Source organism: Mus caroli, chromosome 7, assembly GCF_900094665.2.
Source record: "Mus caroli chromosome 7, CAROLI_EIJ_v1.1, whole genome shotgun sequence".
Classification (NCBI taxonomy): domain Eukaryota; kingdom Metazoa; phylum Chordata; class Mammalia; order Rodentia; family Muridae; genus Mus; species Mus caroli.
The window spans coordinates 29,748,035-29,768,431 of NC_034576.1; the positions used below are offsets into that span (position 1 = coordinate 29,748,035).

Sequence of the window (20,397 nt, forward strand, 5' to 3'; positions counted from 1 at the left end):
ACATCTCTGAACCTTCGCTATGAGATGGCGGGGTCGGGTTGGGGGGGATGCTTCTTAGGGCAGGCTACTGCGCAAGTGCGAGGTAGCAGGAAGCTGCAGGCATATCTGCATCTAGAATTCCAGCACAGACAGCCGTGGCTGGATCACAGTCACGTGACAGTCACACTAGCGCCCAACGGTAGGTACCTGGCTGGGCCAGAGTCCAGGCCTTGAACTATTTGGAGCTTTCAGGACCCAAGGCTCTTCACCACACCCACCTCATCTCCATACTCCACCTCCAGCCCCAGCCCTGCCCTCTTTCACTCAGACCCCACTTCTGTGTTGGAAACACCTAAGATGTTCCCAGCCCGCAGACCCCACCAGCCTTCCGGGCCTCCTAGCCTTTTGATACTTCAGCCTTACCCAGGCTCAGATTCTGCCCGAAGCCCTTAAAAGTTTTCCTTGAAATGCCCGCCCTTGCCCTAAACCTCCCCCTTATCACCTCGATCCCTCGGGTTCCTGGTCTAATGGTGTGCAGATCCCTGGCCGGGCCTACCAGACATCTCCTTTCCCATCAGAAATCTCCCAAATTCCCTTCTCAAGTAGACTGCTCCTTAGCTAGCCCTATTGTCCTTTACCCCCACCCTCCCCTCAGGAGTGTATCCCATTCCAGGAACTGACAGGCTCTAAGCGGGCTGCAGATGCATTCACAGGCCCCCCGCTTCCCGGTGGAGCTGGGCACCGTGAGGGATCCAAATGCCCAGGTGGGGCGTCTGCATCGCCTAGCTATGGCCGGAGGCCCATGCTGGGGCCTAGCCAGGCTTCTGCGCAGAGGTGAGCTTCCACTGCCGGTATGGTGTGAGGAAAGAACCAACCACGGAGGGACAACTTCAATTGAGCCGGTCCAGAACTGGGTGCCAGGGTCCTTATGCTGTTGCTTGCCAAGATCTACGGTCAGAGATGAGCTATCAGGGTGAAGCTGGCCTCGCGATCGTTGGGAACAAAATGTAGTTGGTGGGGAGGGGTTGTGCTGCGTGTGCTAGGAGTCTCACAGTGTAAACCATTCTGCAGAAAGCTGGGGGAAGGGACTCTTGGAAACTGGGATGGCCTGGGCCAAGGCCCTAAAGTCCAAGCTGGGCATGTGTGTGACTAGCCAGACGTAGGGAGAGGAGAGGAAAAAGGTTTTGGACCCAGACAATAAAGAGTCTGAGAAGGCTGGGCAGTGGTGGCTCACACCTTTAATCCCAGCACTTGGGTGGCAGAGGCAGGCGGATTTCTAAGTTTGAGGCCAGCCTGGTCTACAAAGTGAGTTCCAGGACAGCCAGGGCTATACAGAGAAACCCTGTCTCAAAAACAAAAACAAACAAACAAACAAAAAGCTTGAGAAGATGAGGGAATGGTGCTGGATTTTGTTGGGTGTTGGATGGGAAATTCCCATTGAGACGAACATTCAACAATTTCACAAGTTTCTCTGATTTCTGTTACGTATTTGGCCACTGGCGGAACTTGCTTGGTAGCTGTGATTGTTTGCTGGGTTTTAATATTTTTGTTAGTTGAAGAGGGAGAAAACAGAAAACATGGCACACGTGCCATTCTATTCCTCAGAAAGCTGCGGCTGGGGGAAAAAAGACTGTGGGAGAAGCCTGTGCTAATGAGATAGCCTGTGCTAATGAAACCCTGCCTCAAAAAAAAAAAAAAAAAAAGTATTTTTTCTTAAAGTATTAGACTAAACTCCCAAAACACTGTTGCCATTTGACACAGTTGGTTTTTTTGTTTGTTGTTTTGTTTTGTTTTTCATATTTAAAGAATTAAGTCTCTTGGGTGGTGGTGGCTCACACCTTCAATCCCAGCACTTGGGAGGCAAAGGCAGGACGAACTCTGTGAGTTCAAGGCCAGCCTAGTCTAAGAGTGAGTTCCAGGACAGCCAGAACTACATAGAAATCCTGTCTTGAAAACAAACAAATAACAAAAGAATTAAATCTGGTTTTGCACTGAGTATCATGTTTGCATTTGGGGTTTATAAATGTAATCATAATTAGTAACCGGCTAAGTTTCCTGAGTTTTTTTCTCCCTAAGAGGATGGAATTGTACACAGGTGTTACACTTCATTACCTTCCCTTTTTCTATATCTACAAAGCTAAAGTGTGATTTTTTTTCTTCCCACTGGTGCTAGAGATAGAACCCAGTGCTTTATCCATGCCAGGCAAGCACTCTGCCACAGAGCCCGCCCCCAGCCCCTCACTTTGGGATTCTAGGCAGGGGCTCTACCACTGAGCCACGCCCCCAGCCCCTCACTGGGGAATTCTAGGCAGGGGCTCTACCACTGAGCCACGCCCCCAGCCCCTCACTGGGGGATTCTAGGCAGGGGCTCTGCCACAGAGCCACGCCCCCAGCCCCTCACTGGGGGATTCTAGGCNCCACGCCCCCAGCCCCTCACTGGGGGATTCTAGGCAGGGGCTCTACCACTGAGCCACGCCCCCAGCCCCTCACTGGGGGATTCTAGGCAGGTGCTCTACCACTGAGCCACGCCCCCAGCCCCTCACTGGGGGATTCTAGGCAGGGGTTCTGCCACAGAGCCACGCCCCCAGCCCTCACTGGAGGATTCTAGGCAGGGGCGCTACCACTGAGCTGTCCAGGACATATTAATTTTGTCCTTTAATTCATGAAGGTTTATTACATTGATAGGTTTTCTTAGGGTGAATCATGCCTGCTTTCTGGGGAGAAGTCAGGATTATTCCTGTGTGTTCATAAATGGAATTCTTTTTTGCTTTTTTTGTTTTTGTTTTTGTTTTTGTTTGTTTTTTTTGTTTGTTTGTTTTGTTTTGTTTTTCGAGACAGGGTTTCTCTGTGTAGCCCTGGCTGTCCTGGCACTCACTTCGTATGGAATTCACGTACAGTTTTACTTTCTGGTTCTGGAAACTCATCCACACTGGCCTCGTAAAACAAACCTTACCCTCTTAGTGTATTTTCATTTTGGAACAACTTGTTTGGGATGATCTAGTTTTGGCAATGGTTTGTGTTTTAGGAAGATCCCTTTGGGGCACAGGTTGAGAGTGGAAAGCCAGTTGTCACTGCAGAAGATGGCAGAGGCCTACAAGTAAATAAGAGGCTGCGGATGTGCTGCTCAGAGATTCCAGCAGGGCCACCTCTGGTCTGGGGAGAAGACAGGCACCCCACCTTGTTCTAGCTCTGTGGAGCTTCTAGTGCACTGTGTTGAGGCGCTATTTCCTGGAACCTGAAATCAAGGCATAGGTGTGCTACCTTTGAGGTCGTGGCTAGGACAGAACCAGAGGCGATGGTGGGATGGATGAAGAAAGGGGCGGGGCAGGCACCAAGCAGAAGACAGACAGCAGAGGCTGGACTTGACCAGAGTGTTTGCCTAAGGCCTGGGGGTGTAATAGAGTGCATGTTTTCAATGCTCAGTGTCCGGGTTGGGGCCTTAACACTCGCATGTAAATCCCAGCTCTCAGAGATGAGAGAAGCACAAGTTCACGGTCATCCTTGGGTGCATATTGAGCTCCAGGCGAGCCTGACATACATGAGATGTGTGTTGCCTGGTGGCTGAAAAGACTTCTGGGAATCTGGAGCGAGCGCAATCTTAAGCTTTCTGTCCCTCAGTTGTTCAGGTAGATGGTGAGAACTCTGCTGGGCAGACAGCGCTCTTCCTGTCTGCGCTACTGGGCCACACTTCTGCTGTGCGCCTCCTACTGGCCTTTGGCGCCAACCCCAACCAGTGAGTGAACAGGTCACCGTACCCTAAGACCCCCAGGGCACAAGTCCCCTTCAATCCCCTCAGTGCCCTTCCTGTTCTCAGTTACCCTCTTCTCACTCCCAGAACTCACAAAGGTCCGCTCATCCCTGGAGTTCTCACGAGACCCACCCACATGACTCCACCCATCCACTCAGCCCCCATCCAGCTTCCCACCTCCCTTTTCATCCATCCCGCCCTTGCCTCCCATTGTTTCCTAGCCGCTGCCTGGATGGCAGCACACCCATGCATGCAGGTGCCTCCTCTGGCCGAGGCTTGGTGTTGTGGCACCTGCTGCAGGCAGGAGGTGACCTGCGTCTGCGTGACCAGCAGGGTCGCACGCCAGGAGATTGGGCTGAGCAGGGTGACGCCAAGCAGAGCTGGGAGGTGAGTAGTGTCCAGGACAAAGTGGAGGCTTCAAGGCCAGTGTGTGCTCCCAGGCTGACCCTGTGCCCCACCCAGGTGTTGGAACTGTTGCAATGGTGCCGGACCCACATGTCAGCACTGGTCCAGAGTGGGGAGTTGGCGCCCAGTGTGTCCTTGAGTCAGTTGCAAGCTAGCTCTGGACACAGCCTGTGTGGCTCCCTTTCCTCACTAAGGCTGGTCCAGGCAGACAGGTAACAGCCCACACCCTTGAGTCTCCAGGGCCAGCACACCCGGTGACCTCATACCCACAGCCTACCCTTTATTCCAGGGCACTGAAGCAAGGGCAGATCAGAAGGTCCCCCAAAACCCCAGCGTTGGGGTTTGGCCAGGTAAGAGGGAGTGGGTGGGAGAGCAGTGACCACCGCTGCATCCTTTTGGTGCTCAAGCCCAGGCTCTCTTCCCTCAGTTGAGCAGCCTCCAGCCACCGGCACTGGTAATGGGCATCCCAGTAGTAGACCCCAAGGAGCTGGTACCAACCCAGGATGAGCCTGACCGCACCTACAACAGCAGTTCTCATACTGTCATGAGCAAGTGAGAGCTTCCTCCATGCCCTCAGAGAGCCCTTCCCTCCTGCTGCCCTCACAAGGAAATCCTGCCCCTGGCACTCACCTGCTGCCCATTCTCCAGCCTCCTGTGGAAGGGCCACCCGGTTACTGTACGGCAGCTGAAGAGTTCTGAATGCAGCCCTGATGTGCTATTGGCTGACCTTCAGCACTGCAGGTTACCAGTCCCAGCTGACCTGACTCCAGCAGCCCAGAACCAAGGGGGTGTGGTACAAGCCACAGCTGTGGTTAGGCTTTGGCTCTGTGCTAGTCTCCAGCACAGTGCCCTCCAACTGTAATGACCCCCCCCATACTACTGTACTACCCTTCCCATAGAGTAGTACCCAGATCTGTGTGGGATGTCTTGTAAGCCCTAGAGAGGAGGAAGGAGTGGGAGAGGCCTTAGGTTGTTATGGGTGAGGGCTGGCTCTGCCACTGCTCGGCTTGTGATGGGCATCTCAATGTCCCCTGTATGGTGACTGGTGGGACAGTCTTCCCCTGGCCCACGGTAGATGTTCTGTGGCCTGACACAGATTTCACCCTGTGCAGGTTGGGGCAGTTTGTAAAGGGCCTGCTCTGTTTCCTCCCAGCATCCTGCACCACCCTGGCCTGCTGTTGCTGATGGCACTGAGCCCCTCGGAGGACCTGTCCAGACTGAGTCTGCTCTTCGAGCCAGTGTGGCTAGGCTCCCTTTATCTCCTGCTGCACTCTGTGAGAGAGGATGAGGAAGGTCCCCCAGCTCTGCCAGGCCTGCTGCCTGGCCCTCTGCTGCTCCAGGTGTTGGAGGCCCTGTTGTTCCTGCAGTCCCGCTGCTGGGCCCATGCTGGCCTGACTTCCCATGCTGTGCAGCTCGTGCGGCCAGGCCTGGCTAAGGTGAGCCACCTAGAACACGGGCGTCCACTGCACCAGCCCAGGCTGCAGCCCAGGTGAGAGCCTGCCCCCATGTCTGCCCTATGTCCCTCCCACTATCCACTAGCTCACTAGACCTCTTGGCCTCCCCAGACTGAAACAAGACTGCTCCCAGAGAGACCCAAATCTAGGGCTGTCCCCACCCCCTGAACTGTACCCATGGCTACCACTTGAGCTGATCCATGGCGACGTGCCAGCCACTACCTCAGACCTCTACAGCTTCTGCATCCTGGCCCAGGAGGTCTTCACGGGTCAGTGATCCACCCTGCACTTACACCCAACCCCAGAAACATCCCACTAGTGCGGGTCTCCTCATGGTGCCCCTCCACAGGAGAGCTGCCCTGGGCAGGAGGAGAGGGGCCTGAGGTGAAAGCTAAGCTGGAGGCAGGCCAGAGTCCAGGCCTGGACCCCTTGTTGCCAGCCCCCTACCAGGCCTTGGTCCAAGCTGGGCTGGGTCTAGAGCCTGCTGACCGCTGGGGCAGCTTGCAGAGCACTCGGTACCTGCTGCGCAAGGCCATGGCCAAGGTACAGGAAGGTCAGAGTGGCGTGGGGATTTATGGAAGCCCAGGCAGGGCCCATAGCACTCCTTCTCATTTGCTTTCCACAGGACTTGGCACCCAACGCCAGCTCCCCACTAGAATGGACAACACTGTTTCCTGTAACCCTGGGTTCCCTGCCAGGTTAGAGAGCCAGGATCACGGTGGGGGACTGTGGCAGTGTGCATCCAATTCCAACCGTCTGGGTTTGTATCCCCAGAGCATCTGTACTGTGAAGGGGCTCCCAGGACCAGGGCCAGAGCCAGGCTTGTGCTCCCTTCCCCAGACCCTTCCCAGGTAGGAAGCAGGGGATGGTCTGGAGAACCAAGGGAGGTATGGGGACACAGACAACCATGCCTGTTCAACATTGTTTTCTGCAGGCTCTGGAGACTCCTGAGGTCACCGGTCACAGCAGGGGCCAGCAGAATGCAGCCTGGGACTCTGGCAGTAGCTTGACTCTAGGCAGTAGCCTCAGTCCCAGTCCCAGTCCCAGCCCCAGCCCACACTGTTGCCCGGAGCCCACCTCAATAGTACGGATACCCCTACCCCACGCTAAGCCGGCAACCCTTGCCTCCAGAAGTCTCCCAGCTCCCTCGGCTCTGACCTGTGGTTCCCTGAGCAACCCTGCTCCCCCCAAGGGCCTCCCCCTGCACAGCAGCCTTCTGGAGCCAGCCTCCCTGCTGGGGAGGAAATTCTGTCAGAATCTAAGCTCCACAGGGGCAGCTGTGGCACACATGGGGCTGGTATTTGTACCCCCAGCCCTGGGATGCCACCCCTACATGCTGACCAACAAAGAGGCTTCAATGCCCAGAGAACTGCTGACAGGGAAGGCCATAACTAGAGCACCCAAAAGACCCAGGCTCTGAACCTGCAGGGCAGCTGCTGGCAGTGCCAACCTTTCCTCCTGCAGAAACCTGCTAGTGAGGATCTCGAGCTGACAGAAGGCAGTCTCTTCTCCAGCCTACAGGAGTGAGATAACACAGGCTGTGGTGGGCAGCCCGGGTCCCTCCCTCATTCCTTGACTAAGCCCAGGTCTGTCTCTGCCCTCTGCTGTCCAGGATGGATCTGTTGGAGGAGATCATGGCAGAGCTGCAGAATAAGTGCCACCTTGAAGCCAAGCCCCGACTGAGTCCCAGTCTTAGCCCAGACTCCTAGGGTGCCCTCCCTGAAGTGTCTCCCTGCAGACACTACCCTGGGCGCCCTCCCAAGACTGACCCCAACCCTCAATGTTTGCTTCAAAGCAAAGAAGATGGAAAGTTCCCAGTTTGTCTCCATCATTCACTAGCTCCAGCAACCAAATTTCTGCCATTTTTATTCCTTAATGTTGTCAGGTGGCTTTAATGGGTGGGGTGCACGAGGAAGGTGGGCAAGAACTGTCTCCTCACCATCTGTGTACAGGCTGGAGACTCCTAGAGGGAGTAGGGACAGGCTGTCAGCCTTGCCCCCCCAATTGTGCAAGAGTCCCAGGTGGGAGGTGGGGGTGGTGGTCATATCCTGCAACCCATAATAAGGACACAATGATTTTGGGGTTAGGGACCCACATCAGAGCAAGTTACAAAGTTAGAAACCTGGGGTGGGGTGGTGAGCTCAAGAAAATACAAAACAAGGGATTGACTTGGGCCAAGATCCAATGCAGGGAGGGTCCTTTGCTGGTGCTATCTCAGCAGTAACTTCTGGTCTGGCCTTCTGAATGTAAGGACCAGCTGGGTGTGGGGTAAGGAGGAGGGGGACCAGCCCCCTCTCCTCTATGTCCTCCATTTCTGCACAAGGATCCTCGGATCTCCCCTCCCCTCCCATAGGATGGTGGAGCTGGCCTATAGAGCAGAAAAGGTTCGGGGGAGCCCCAAGGTCCAGGCACACGATGGGGAGTATGTGGACCCCAAGGAGCCCGCTGTTTCTGAGGGAGGCGGGGAACAGGGGGCCCAGGATCTGACCGGCTCCTGGGGTGGGCAGGAGGAGAGGAAGAGGAAGAAGAGGCAGGTGAAGGGCCCCTGGTCCCTAGGGCTAGGTTGACATAGAGGGGCTCAGGACGGGTAGGGCGCCGGGCAAGGCGCTGGGAAACTGAGTGGGTAAGGTGCTCTGGGGGAAAGCAGGAGGGGGGCGGCGGGTAGCTGAGCAGGAAATCAGGGGACCTGTGGAGTGGTGGTGACTGGCCAAGCATACCATAGGAGGCATTGTGCCTGTCGGGAGGCATGGAGCGAAACGGACTCCAGGACCGGCTGGGGCCTGAGTAGGAGGTCCCCTCCCCTACCCCAATTTCATAGTACAGATTCTCTCCCCTGTCCAGTGCTGAGGAGGCACCCAGAGAGTTCCTCCAGACTGGGGCTGGAGAGCTAGGTGGGAAGGATGGGGGACCCAAAGAGTACAAGCCTTGTTTAGGGACGCCAAGGAAAGGTGGCAAACACTCTCGGGGGGTTGAGAAGAAGCTGGGGTTAGAACCCTGTGAGGGGACAGAACATGGTGACTGGGCTGCCATCTCTGGAGCATCCCTGTAAGCCCCGCTTGCCCTGAGATGGGCACTGACCTGGGAAGGCCCTCTGGGACCCCTCCTTGAGGTCCCCAAGGGCCGCTGGCTTCTTACCAGGCTCCCATCACTCTGTTGCCTTGGGAGGTAAGGTGGGGGACCTGGAGCCCAGGCACCTGGGTGAGCTAAGGAGGGAGGGTGTATCCCACTCCCTGAAGTCCCCACAGGCTCCCCACCCACCTCTAGGGATAGTGAGCGTCGAAAGGGGGAGTGGGGAGCAGGTGGGGTGCCCCCCTGCTCTTGTTGGCTCTGTTGTTCTGCTACCTGCTGAGCTCGCTCAGCCAAGGCCAGGGCCATGAGACGAGCTGGGTTCTTGGGGGGAGGGGGCGGAGCCCCACCAGGGCGCAGCAGAGGCAAGGGTGGGGGCAATAATGGTGAATCCATGCCGCCAGGACCTACAATACAGAAAGGAATGGGAAGGCGGTCAGCCGGGTCCTGGGACAGCTTGGGGACTGGGTCTACTGTGAGTGGGGTCTACTGAACAAGGCTCACTGTGCTGGCCTGGAGCTCCCCGGGTTGGTGCTAGCTTGCTGCTGATCTCCTGCTGACAGGTGTCACTTAGCTGGGCCTCAGCTCCACGCAGCAGCAGGGGGATGAGATGAGGGCTGAGAGCCGGTGTTGGGGTGGCCGAGGCAGGCGTCCCTCCAGCCCCCAGTAGTTCCAGGACAGCAGGTGGTACTGATACAGCCAGGGGCTCTGAGATGTCCAGGGCAGTGGGTGAAGCAGGCTTAGTGGGTCCATGGGGTGACAGAGCCTGTGGGGTTGCCCGAGGTGGGAAGGCAGAGGCTGAGGCTGGAGGTGCTGGGCTGGCAGGAGGTGCAGGGTCCCCTGGGGTGGGGCTGCTGCAGCGAAAAGTAAGGGGATCAAAGTCAAGTCCCCGAAGTCCTTCCAGACAGCGGGGTGGACTGAAATCCAGATCATCACCATCATCCAGCCAGGCTGAGGTGCGGTGTGAGGGGGAGCCAGAGAGTGGCCCCAGGCCAGCTGCTGAAGACTCTGAGGAGGAGGAGGAGGAAGAGGAAGAAGAGGAAGAAGAAGAAGAGGACAAGCTCTCGCAAGATCCAGCAGGTGCTGGGCCCACAGGAAAAGCATCACTACTGGAGTGGGGTCGTCGCAGCCGGTGCAGCCTCTGGAGGCCTGTTGGGAGAGGGTTACAGTTAGAGATCAGAACCTTACAGACACATACATCAGTAAAGACCAGATGCAAGTTGGCAGAAACAATGTGAAAGAAAGCAAGAACTCCCTGGAGGACTCAGAGCTGTTGCAGCCAACAGGGGTAGGGCAAGGTTATGAACTGGTCCAGACCCAGAGCAAGGATGGGGTCTGGTGACTGCATAACCTGTGAAGTATGAGAGCAACAGGATATCATGCACTGAGCAGGGTGTCCAGATGGATCGCGTCCCTTGGAAAACCACTGGCTATTCTAGTCCTGTCCAGCCACGATGCTGACCCTACAGAACAGCTTCACTCTTGGGCATCTGGCAGAGCCGTCTCCCAGGACTGTGAGTGTGGTGGGGATTGCTGACCAGAACCACCAAATCCATTTGGTGGAGGAATGATGCTGACCACATTGGGGGTGGGAGCACATGTGCACACACACACACAGGGGGAGGAAGCAAGCTGCAGAGGGCCAGCGCAGATGGACTTCTGGCTGGGTGATGACTGAAAATCAAGCTGCAGATGCAGAATGCTTCCACCTCCCATGTTGCCCACAAACTCTTCAAAGTAGCTGGAACTGAGCAACAGCTATTCCCACATACACCTGTAAGTGAGAACGCCTCCCAGTGAGGGATGATGGCTGTCCAGGATGCCTCTGGTCAGGGGCAGCAGCAGGGAGGGAAAGACACTCTCAGGTAAGGAGTGGGGCTCCTTTAATTGCATCCAGGAAGTTTTGGGGTGTTGTAATATTATTTAAGTCTTTTTAAAAGGAATGACTAAACAAAAGACCCTATATGAACCAATGAATACCGAGTGTACTATCAACAGCAATTTATATCTAATTTGTACCTAAAATGTATCTAGTTTACACCTAAGGCCTTGGTTTTAAAAGTTTGAAGGGGGGGCGGGGCTGGTGAGATGGCTCAGCAGGTAAGACTGCTCTTCCAAAGGTCCTTAGTTCAAATCCCAGCAACCACATGGTGGCTCACAACCATCCGTAACAAGATCTGACTCCCTCTTCTGGTGTGTCTGAAGACAGCTACAGTGTACTTACATATAATAAATAAATCTTTTTTTAAAAAAAAAAAGTAATAAAAAATAAAAGTTTGAATCCCACCAGGCTGTGATGGTACATTTGTCTAATCCCAGCACTCAGGACATTTGAGGCCAGCCTGGTCTACACAGAGAAACCTTGTCCAGAAAAAACAAAAGTTCAAGGAAGGCCCTTGCTGGATGTAGTGACTCACACATGTAATCTCAGTTCTCAAGAGTTGTGTGGCCATCCTGGGCTCTATAGCAAGTTCCAGGCTAGCCAGAGCTACATAGCAAGACCTAATCTCAAAGCAGTAACCAAACCAAACCAAACAAACAGCCAACACCACCAACACCAAAAACGCAAGGCCCTCTCCATGAATCTGAAGTACAACATTTAGAGATGAAGCCAGGGCCTCAGTCCCCCTAGCTCAGTTTAGGTACATGTGGGGTCCACTCTGTGCTCACCAGCCCCGCTGGCCTGGGATGACAGAGACTCCTCACTTTTGGCAGATCTCAGCGTGACAGTGTCAGGTCTGCTGCCTGTAAGGAGGAGTAAGATAAGTCACGTGCCTCTCCAGCATACAGCTACTCCCACCACCCCTCAGCGAGGCCCCAGTCTCAGACCTGAAGGCTGTGGTGGGGCTCGGCTGCCACCCAGCCATGGCAGCGGCTTCTTCCGGGGTATGCTGGGGCCCCGCCCCAGAGCAAAGAATGTCTTCCAGCTGCTACCTCCTGGCTTCCTTTGTTTCTCCGCCCTCTCTCTTTTCCTTCTGGAGTTTGGGTGACAGGGAGAGTAGGCAGTCTGAAGAACCAGGGCCTCCAGGCTAATCCTCCTCTCACCAGCATCCCATGTATACCTTTCCACTGGTGAGGCTGGCGTCTTAGGAGTCGTGGGCTCTGTAGGTGTTCCAAGACGGCCCTGAGTTCGTGCCTGGGCTTCTTCCAGTGTTAGCAGGCGAGTGGAGGGACTGCTCCCCGCAAGGGACTTGGGTCTGGGAAGGAGGCAGCGACCTGGAGAGGTCGAAAAGGTGACAGCTATAAGCTTTGGGCCATTTGAGACTACAGGCAAAGCCAAGCGCCACAGCCCAAGCCCCGGCCCCGCAGCGTGCCCACCCGGGCTGGCAAGGCAGGGGGCCGGTGTAGATCAGGCGGGAATTGGGGGGAGGGGCAGCAGGCAGGTAAGGAAGATGGGTAAGGCGGAACGAGCTGATGAGAAGGCAGCTCCCAGCAGCCAGCAAGGGCAGTGGCTCTGGTCAGTTACCTCGGGCCAGAGGGCCCTCCGACGAGCAGAATCCTGACTGGGCTGGGGTCCGGGGCAGGGCAGGGACTCTGGGCAGGGCCAGGGTGGGGTCAAGTCTGGGGACCTCCCACCTCCTCCCGGGTGGACCCAAGGCCCCACGCGCCCCCAGGAGCTATAAGGGGTGAAGGAAGAACGGTGTCCTGGCCAAGAAGTGGGGATCCTGGGCGTAGGAGCTGAAATGAGAAGGAGGGGGGCGCGGGGAGGGATGGGCCAGGGTGGGGTCCTCAAGGAGCTGCGGGGGAGGTCTAGTCAGTGGAGTAGGGATAGGGCCAGGAGCCCACCTGCCCTCCCACTGCAGCCCTGACACTGAGGGGCAGTAGCCAGGACGTCAGGGGATGGGCTGGCCATACCTGCAGGGTCCAGGCCAGCAGAGGTGAAGGTATCGCTGAACAGAACCTCCACGTGGGTGAGCAGGAACTCCACCACCACGGACTGCACCCGGACCTCCCGGAAGGCGGCTGCCCCACCCAGCCCCACCGACTCCAGCTCCATAGACCTGGAGTTGGGGAGAGTAAGGCCACCCACGGACTCTGAGCCTGGTTGGCAGTATAGGGTGCCAGTGGACGAGATCACTAGTGATAACAGTCCTGTTCAAGTGGCTCTGGCTGTTCTTGAACCCTCTTTCCTTCAAACCCACATTCAATCTGTCAGCAACCCCGAGTGTACTCAGACCTCCAAAAATCGACCCAGATTCTAACAACACCCTCTCCCTCCACGGCTGCTTCTGACCCCATGCTGCTTGGTATAGTTTGAGAAAGTATCCCCCAAACACCCATGTAATAAAAACTTGGTCCCCAAGGTGGGGATTTAGGAGGTGGGACCTGATGGGAGGGGTCTTTATGTCACTATCTCTCAAAGACAATCCTGGGTCCTGGCTCCCGGCTCCCCTTAACCCTTCCCTTGTCTTGGCCATGAGCTGTGTATTAATTCTACCTTATACTCCCACCATGTTACCTTGTTACAAGCCCAAAGCAACGGAGCCAGTCAACTGTGGACCGAAATCTGGAAAACTGTGTTCTAAACAAGTCCTTCTTCTTTATAAGCTAACCACCATGGGGATTTTGTTATAGTTATGGAAAGCTGACTAGCGTTTTAGCCCAGTCTCCATTCCTCCCATGTGGAAGTCATAGTAGCCTCTTTCCCTTGTCCCCATCAGACTGTCCTCAGAGAACCTGTGTAGCCCTGACCAGTGAGGCTTCCCAGCTTCGAGGCCTTGGCTATACCTCAATACACATCGAAGTCTTTGTTGACTTCTATCTGGTCTTCAATCTGTGACGTCATCTCTACTCCCCACCCATGCTCATTCACTCGACTACAGCCAACAGACCTCCATGGGGCCCCTTCCAACCACCAACCAGGCCATGTGCTGCAGGCTTGCACTCTGCGCCTTCTGCCTGCTGATTTTCCCTGGATACTCTCATGGGTCCCACGTAGGTCTTGACGCATGTTACTTTCTGAATGGAGTCTATCCCACGGAGGAAAGCTTACCGTAGCAGGTTGGGTGCCCAAACAATGGCCAGGTTGCGGGCATGCATGCTGGTGTTAGCGCTGTGTCTTGCCATGCGGGCCAGGTGCCTCAGCAGGTACTCCAGGGTCCTGGGGGCAGAAGCAGTGGCAGATGACTACTTACTTCCGTTCTCTGCATCCTGAGATGCCCTTCTTGACTCTGCCCATTTACCTGTAATGTGGTGGAGGCAGCTGCTGGATGACGTCATGCACTCGCACTAGGCGTTCTTCCTCCCCAGGCACTGACATAGCCTCCTGAAATGATGGGCAGGCATGATGGTGCTGGGCCACATGCGGCTGCCCCAACCCCACCCCTGCCACCCCTCCACCCCCGCTGCCCTAGCCAGTTCCCTTACTCACACTGAACTTCCCATAGAGCTGGTAGGTGAGCAAGGGGTTGGGCAGTTCCCGGAAGTAGAGCTTGCAGAGGGAGGACACACTGTGGATATCTTGTAGGAAGGCGGGGCCAGACAACTCAGGGATCCTCTCACTATCAAACTCATGCCTGAGAATCACCACGGCAAGGAGAAGTTCATCTCGCTCACCAGGCCACATCCCCTACCCCTACCCACAAGTCCCACAGATGGATACAGCAACCTTCCCTAGGCCCTGTGCAGGGATCCAGAGTGGGAACCTTATTGAATCTCCAATGACCCTGCATGGCAAAGACAGGGGAGCCACTAGAGAAGGGGTACTGAGCCCCAAGTATAAGATGCCTCTGTCTGTAGCTATCCAAGGACTCCAGAGTCTAACTGTGGCCCTGCCATGAGCCCCATGCTGTGCTGTTCGCTGGACTTTAAGCAGACACTGGGAAGTGAAGCACTCACTACTCCGTTGGGTGTCTGTGGCTCACAGGCAGAGCTTTCCCTCTGTGATTGATTCCACTCAGTCACTGCCCCTCAACTTTCCTGCTCTCGCACATCCTAGTTTTCTTTTTCAGTGGTGGAGGACTGTTTTGGTTTTTTAGTAAGTCTCTTACATAGCTTAGTGTGGCCTAGAACTCCCTATGTAGCCAAATGCAACCTTGAACCCCTGCCCTCCGACATGTTAGGGTTACCAGTATGGCATCTGCTCCTTGCTCTGTCTTAGTTCTGTCTGTCCTCATTAGCACAGATCTATTTTTCTCCATTGCACCTGTGCTAACGTCAGCAATCTTGTTTGTCCCTCAGGACCTACAATATGGTATGTCATTCACTGAGGTGTCCCCCAGTTCTAGAGTTAGTCCTGGCATATCATGGGGTTCGTTAAGCTAACTCTCTGGGGATGCTACTCCTATTCTCATCTTCCAGCCTTAGCCTGGCTGTCACCTCCTCAAGGAAGAAGCTTCAGGCCACCATTGCATTCAGGCCACCACTGCATTGCATTTGTGCCTCCCTAGCTTCCAACACATGTGACCCTGGCACGCAGCATAGAGCTGGGACAGAAGGTGCTCACCGAAGCCTCTGGATGTTGGAGGACACGCCAGAGAGCCGGTAGATTCCATCCACCACACCATGGGCCTCAATAAACTCAGAGCAGCAGCGCAGCACTTGGGGCACTGGGAGAGAGGGTGGGGTCAGGGCCAGAATGGCATCATGGGTGAGGCAGGATGGGTGAGAGACCCCAGGCCTCACCGTCTTGGCCTGAGTTGCTGAGGTGCTCTCCAAGATCACAACCAAACACCCTCTGCCGCAGGATTCCCCGTTGGCGCAGCCGCTGGCGAGAAGGACGAGAGCGCATGAATGTGCGGAGGAGTCCTGCCAGCTTCCCACGTGGCCGGGGCACAGCTGTGGGGGCAAAAGCAGAGCATTAGAGTCAGGAGTGCGGTTGGCTTGCTGGGGCAGGGGCAGAGATCTGATTTCTCGTTTCCATTACCTGAGGTCAGAGAAGAGATGCCCTGGGGAGCTGGGATGCCACACAGGGGACTGTCAGCATCTGTGGGTGGACAATGGTAGAAAGGACAAGTGGTAGGCTGAGGGTGAGGAGGACTGCTGCCCACTCCCCATGGCACTTACCTGCCTTTAGGCCAGGCCCTGGCCTCTCTGTGAAGAGTTCCACACACTCACTGGGGAAGAAACCAACCTGAAGAAAAATCAAAGTGAGTAGCCAGGCCACCCTAGTGGGCAGAGCCCTAGTGCACAGGTCCACCTCAGATCCAGCTCACCTGGAAGCCCCGTTTGCCCCGCCACCAGCTCCTATCCTCTGTAGGTGGCATGTCGATCACTGAGACGATGTCTCCCACCTGGGAATGGATGGGAGGACAGGGGTTCAGAAGAGGCAGGAGAAGCACAGAGCACAGGTAGAGTCCATTCCTTCCAAGCCTCACCTCAAAGGACAGCTCATCTGGCGCCTGGGCAGTGTACCGCTTGACCACGTGGGCAGCAGCCACAGCAGGGATATTGAGGGAGGCTTCCTCACTGAGGAGCAGGCGCCGGCCATGGTTGTCCAGCTGAAGTGGAGGTAAAATGTGGAAAGGAGAAGTCAAAAGGGGTTAGTAAAATCAGATCAGTTTTCTCCATGTCCAGTAAGGCCACCAGCTGTCCCTAAGAGCATCTGTCACTCAGAACTATTGCCCAAAGCTGGAGAGATGGCTCAGTAGTTAAGAGCATTTGCTAGAAGACCCAAGTTCAGGTCTCAACATGCACAAGGCAGCTCATGACATCTGAAACTGTAGTTCCAGAGGATCTTGGGCTTTCCTCCCACCTCTGCAGGCATGCATGTGCTGGACACACAGTCAGGCAAAACACTCATACACATAAAACATCTAAAGCCAACAAGATAACAGCAACACCAAGAGATAAGTAGTTGCCTGTTGTCCCCCAAACTCCCAAGGACATCTGTGCACATTTTATCCAAAATTCATTTAGTCTAAGCCACTGTCAGCCAGATGTATTGTGAACTGCAAGCAACACATTTCTAACTGGTATACCTTTAAGTCTCTACAGCCACACAGCTACACACACACACACACACACACAAGCACGCACGCTCATACAAGCAACACATTTCTAACTGGTATACCTTTAAATTTCTACAGCCACACAGCTATACACACACACATGCACTCACGCTCGTACCTTTCTCTTGCTGGCATGCACCCACACAGACACTAAAATACCAATGCCTCCCCACTTCCCCCAGTTTCCTTCTTCCCTGTGCCCACACACTCCTAGGCTGCTTCTTGTGCCTCAGACACCTCTCATTAGATCTTAGCTCCAGGTTCCCCATATCAGGCCCACCTCCATCCAAGTGAGCACAGGTCCACAGTTGAGATTACTGTCCACCAGTCCTGACAGGGTCTCCAGGTACTGCAGCAGCAGTGGTACCAGCATCTGGGAGCAAATTGCCAAGGAAGCTGCTGTGAATTGATGAAGACAGAGCCCCCTCACTGCCCCCCACACCTCCCACAATGCTCAAGCTCGTCTCAGCAAGGCTGATTCAGCCTGGATGCCTGGGTGTGGCTCAGCTGCGAAGCTCTGAAATGTTATCTGAGCTGAGCTCTGGAGTGAAACTGATGTGGCTGTGCTGACCGGTGAATCCTCTTGGACCTTCCCATGATCCCCAAACTAAAGGGACCCTCTAGCATCCTGATACATTTCTAAGGCTTCTCCACACAGATTGGTTGGCACTCAGATCATATGACAGGAGCCTTCCAAGTGCTGAGATTACAGGCTCACGTCAGCATGGCCAACTCAAGAGCTCTTTATTACCTGTTCCCCTTGCCTTACTGGCTGCACACATAGCTGATGATATACCCTTGATTGCCCAGGAAGGGACTGAGGCAAGTAGGTTACCTGGGCAGCCCTGGTACCCTCTGGAGGTGGAGGGAGCTCTGGGAGGCAGGAAAATCTCCGGTCAAATATGCATCGGTGGAGATGGGCATCCAGAGAACGGAAATCGTCATAGCTCCGGAGGACTGGCCAGGAGCGGCCCTGTTGAGGCAGGCAAGACAGAGGGTGCAGACTCCATTACACAGAGCTGAGGACTACAGAGGCTAGCTAGTCCTTCATGTTAGATGAGAGGCAGAGGCAGCCTCACCTGACAGGTCACCTGTACCCCAAAGACCAGCTCATTTTCTCCAGTGAGGCTGGGGCCCTCACGCTCTGGAGACAGCAGGAGCTACAGAAGGAAACAGAAACCAAAGGGAGGGCTTTAGTTTTGTTCCAGACCTAACCTTTCTTGGCTGAGACTATCTAGGGGTAGATCCGTGTTCCCCATTGGGCCTCCACAAGGACAGGGTGTGACGGTGTCACTGTCTGGGTACAGAGTCTTGTCACAGAGCAGAGCCTATCAGAACACTGGTATGGGGGAGTGAATAGAAAAATAAAGGGATGAAACAGTGCCTCCTGGTCAGCTGGGGCCTTGGCTTTTTGCAAGTGTCTGCTAGCAGTTCACCTCCCTGCCTGAGCACAAGTTCCCATACCTGAATGTGGCCAAAGTCAACATTCTCATAGTGGAAATGGGCACAGTCAGCCAGCCGGGGGAAAGGGCCTCGAGGAGCCGAGAGCCTGGAAGACAGGCAAAATATCATCCATGGCAAAATATCATCTCCTGGGGCTTCCCTCCTCCCTCAGCTAAACCCTCTGGTATCCTCTCACCTCTTCCCAGGCTTCCCCTTTGTACCCGGCCCCCCAGTAGTGGGCACGGGCTGTACTGAGCCCTCCCCTGGGCCATCCAGGCTGTCAGTGCTGCGGGCCTGTAGAGCAGAGAGAGAATCAGAGGCCCCCAGAGATGGGAGCGGGAACAACAGGAGCATTGTTATCTGCAAGCTTGGGCCTTGGGCCTGGAGGCTCTCCACACTGTCCTGCAGCAAGGGGTAAAAGGGCAGGTCAGCAGGAGATGAGCTGCACTGGAGTCAGCCTGCTTCTTCCTGTGTGGTCTGGGAGGAAGGACTGGAGGTGCAGGGACCAAGGGTGAGCAGGCAACAGGAGTGAGGGCATGCCGATCCTGTCTGTGCGTGTTTAAGACCCTTCTGTAGCAACTGTACAGCAAGGGTACGGTCACTTGCCACTGTCCACGTCTCAGTCTTCTGTTCCCAATCTTTCCCCCTCCTGGCATGATGCTTTCCACAAAGTACAAATGTGACTGGTTTTCCTGCTTCTGTGACTCTCCAGAATTCTAGATGAGGTTGGACTTCTCAGGCCTGAGAGCCAAGCTTCCTTGAGCTGGGTTCCGTTTGCCACTCCAGTCCTGTCTCTCCCCTGCTGCCCCAATTCTCAGAGCTCTGAACTTTTCAGAACACACGTGCCACCTTCTCATTTCCCTTCTATGCCTTTGCAAAGGCTATTCCTCAGACTGGAATGTGGTTTGCACACCGTCACTAGGTTCTCTCCTCCTCACTCCTCATGTGTGTTCCTTCAGAAAGCCCTCTCTGTCCATCTAAGCTGTTTCAGACAATTGTCTCCATCCCATCCTGTGGGCTTCCTCTATCGAAAACTGCACAACTATACCTGAGCTTATCCACCTCACTCTGAGATGCTTCCTGCAAGGAACTCATCTCTCCCTTTGGAAATAGGGCCCCAGGCTGACACCCCCACCCCCACCCCCGCCAATACCCAACAGAGATCAGCACAGAGTTAGTACTGTATGTACGATTCTTCTCTGGGTCCCTGACACGCAGTGCCAATCCAGTTGCACGGCATAGACTGGGCAACTCTGATGAATAAAATAACCAGCTGCCAGATGGGGATTCAGGGATTTGCTAGACTGGGCTTTTCCCTCCTCCGTGTCCCTGCAACCCCAAGTTCATCCCTGGGTCTCACCCTCAGAGTCTGTCCCCTGCCAGCCCATGAAGCTCCCCAAGGCAGGATGGGATCTGACTGTTTCTGTGCCTGGAGCATGGGGCCTGCACAGAGGAGGTCTCAGTGAATGTCTGTGGAGTGAGGGAATGAATGGATGAATGAGCGGGAGCAGTATGGAGGAGGGGAGATGAAGACAAGGAGATGGAGAAGCCCCAAGGCTCAAGTGGAACGGAGGCGGGAGGCGCGATGTTGGCCTCGAGGGTAGAGTAAGGATCGGGAAGCGGCGGGAGAGACTTCGATAAAGGTTCAGATCGATGTCGGTGGAAGGATTGAGAGCGCGTGGCGTGGGATGAAAATGAAGAAGAAAAGGGTCAGGCAGGGGATGGAGTAAGATGGGGGTGGGGCTCAGGAATGAGAAAGGGGCTGTTGGTCGGGAGGGTGACTGGGGATGAGGATGCTGAGGAGGGCGCTGGAAAGGGGGCTGGTTTCCAGGGAGCCTCGGCAGACGCCTGCAGGGGGGAAGCCCTCATGGGGCGCGCGGGTCCTTCCCTGAACCAGCCCCCTTTTCTCAAGTCCGGGTCCTCCGCCACTGTCACCCCTTTTTCAGGGCCCAGAAGAAGGAGGGGGGAAATGTGCGCTGAGGGGGCGGGGTCGAGGCCCGGGCCGCGACCCAGGACCGCACCGAGGTGGAGACCGTAGGGGACCGCGAGGAAGGGTGAGGGGCGGCGCGCAGGCCGCGGGCTCGGGCGGGGCCGGGGGCGGGGCGCGCAGGGCGGGGCCGCGCGGACAGACTGGCACGCGGACACACAGACTGATGGCCCCGAGGGCCCCTCACCACCATGGTCGCGGTAAGCCTCCTCAGACCCCGGCGGCTTTCGAGCCCTCGTTCGTAGTCCTCGCCACCGCCGCCGCCGCCGCCATGGTGACACAAAGGGGAGGGCGTGAGGCGCGCGCGGGCGGTCGCAGGCTCCTCCCCTAACGGCTGCCCGGGGGTCTCTGGCGCGCGCCCCATGA

At 55.6% G+C, this 20,397-nt stretch overlaps 2 protein-coding genes across 6 annotated transcripts; one reads left to right on the forward strand and one right to left on the reverse strand.

The window, feature by feature from the left end:
• The first annotated feature begins 98 nt into the window (after positions 1-98).
• LOC110297681 (inactive serine/threonine-protein kinase TEX14-like) lies at positions 99-7,425 on the forward strand. The gene is made up of 15 exons (XM_021166589.2): positions 99-813; positions 3,598-3,712; positions 3,949-4,114; positions 4,190-4,344; positions 4,422-4,482; positions 4,560-4,684; positions 4,781-4,873; positions 5,286-5,621; positions 5,698-5,855; positions 5,936-6,129; positions 6,212-6,284; positions 6,361-6,437; positions 6,521-6,670; positions 7,051-7,109; positions 7,199-7,425. The coding sequence occupies exons 1-15, from the start codon at positions 681-683 to the stop codon at positions 7,293-7,295; spliced, it is 1,992 nt and encodes a 663-aa protein (XP_021022248.1). The 5' UTR covers positions 99-680; the 3' UTR covers positions 7,296-7,425.
• Positions 7,426-7,435: 10 nt separating this feature from the next.
• Arhgap33 (Rho GTPase activating protein 33) lies at positions 7,436-20,354 on the reverse strand. Of its 5 annotated transcripts, none has more exons than XR_002378316.2 (23): positions 20,219-20,333; positions 19,405-19,514; positions 18,241-18,338; positions 18,066-18,150; positions 17,681-17,761; positions 17,437-17,574; positions 16,882-16,974; positions 15,969-16,091; positions 15,807-15,884; positions 15,658-15,724; positions 15,518-15,577; positions 15,277-15,429; positions 15,098-15,200; positions 14,024-14,168; positions 13,836-13,918; positions 13,646-13,753; positions 12,508-12,653; positions 11,715-11,868; positions 11,482-11,627; positions 11,323-11,397; positions 9,157-9,801; positions 7,709-9,059; positions 7,488-7,549 (listed from the first exon to the last, which is right to left on the reverse strand). XR_002378316.2 is itself a non-coding variant. In XM_021166574.2 (23 exons), the coding sequence occupies exons 2-23, from the start codon at positions 19,480-19,482 to the stop codon at positions 7,801-7,803; spliced, it is 3,570 nt and encodes a 1,189-aa protein (XP_021022233.1). In that variant the 5' UTR covers positions 19,483-19,514; positions 20,219-20,333; the 3' UTR covers positions 7,542-7,800. The 5 variants fall into 5 exon arrangements, 4 of the variants coding, with proteins under 4 accessions (XP_021022230.1, XP_029335546.1, XP_021022231.1 ...); XM_021166574.2 differs by having other exon boundaries at positions 7,542-8,580; positions 8,929-9,059; XM_021166571.1 differs by having other exon boundaries at positions 7,436-9,059; positions 20,219-20,354.
• Between the last annotated feature and the right edge of the window lie 43 nt (positions 20,355-20,397).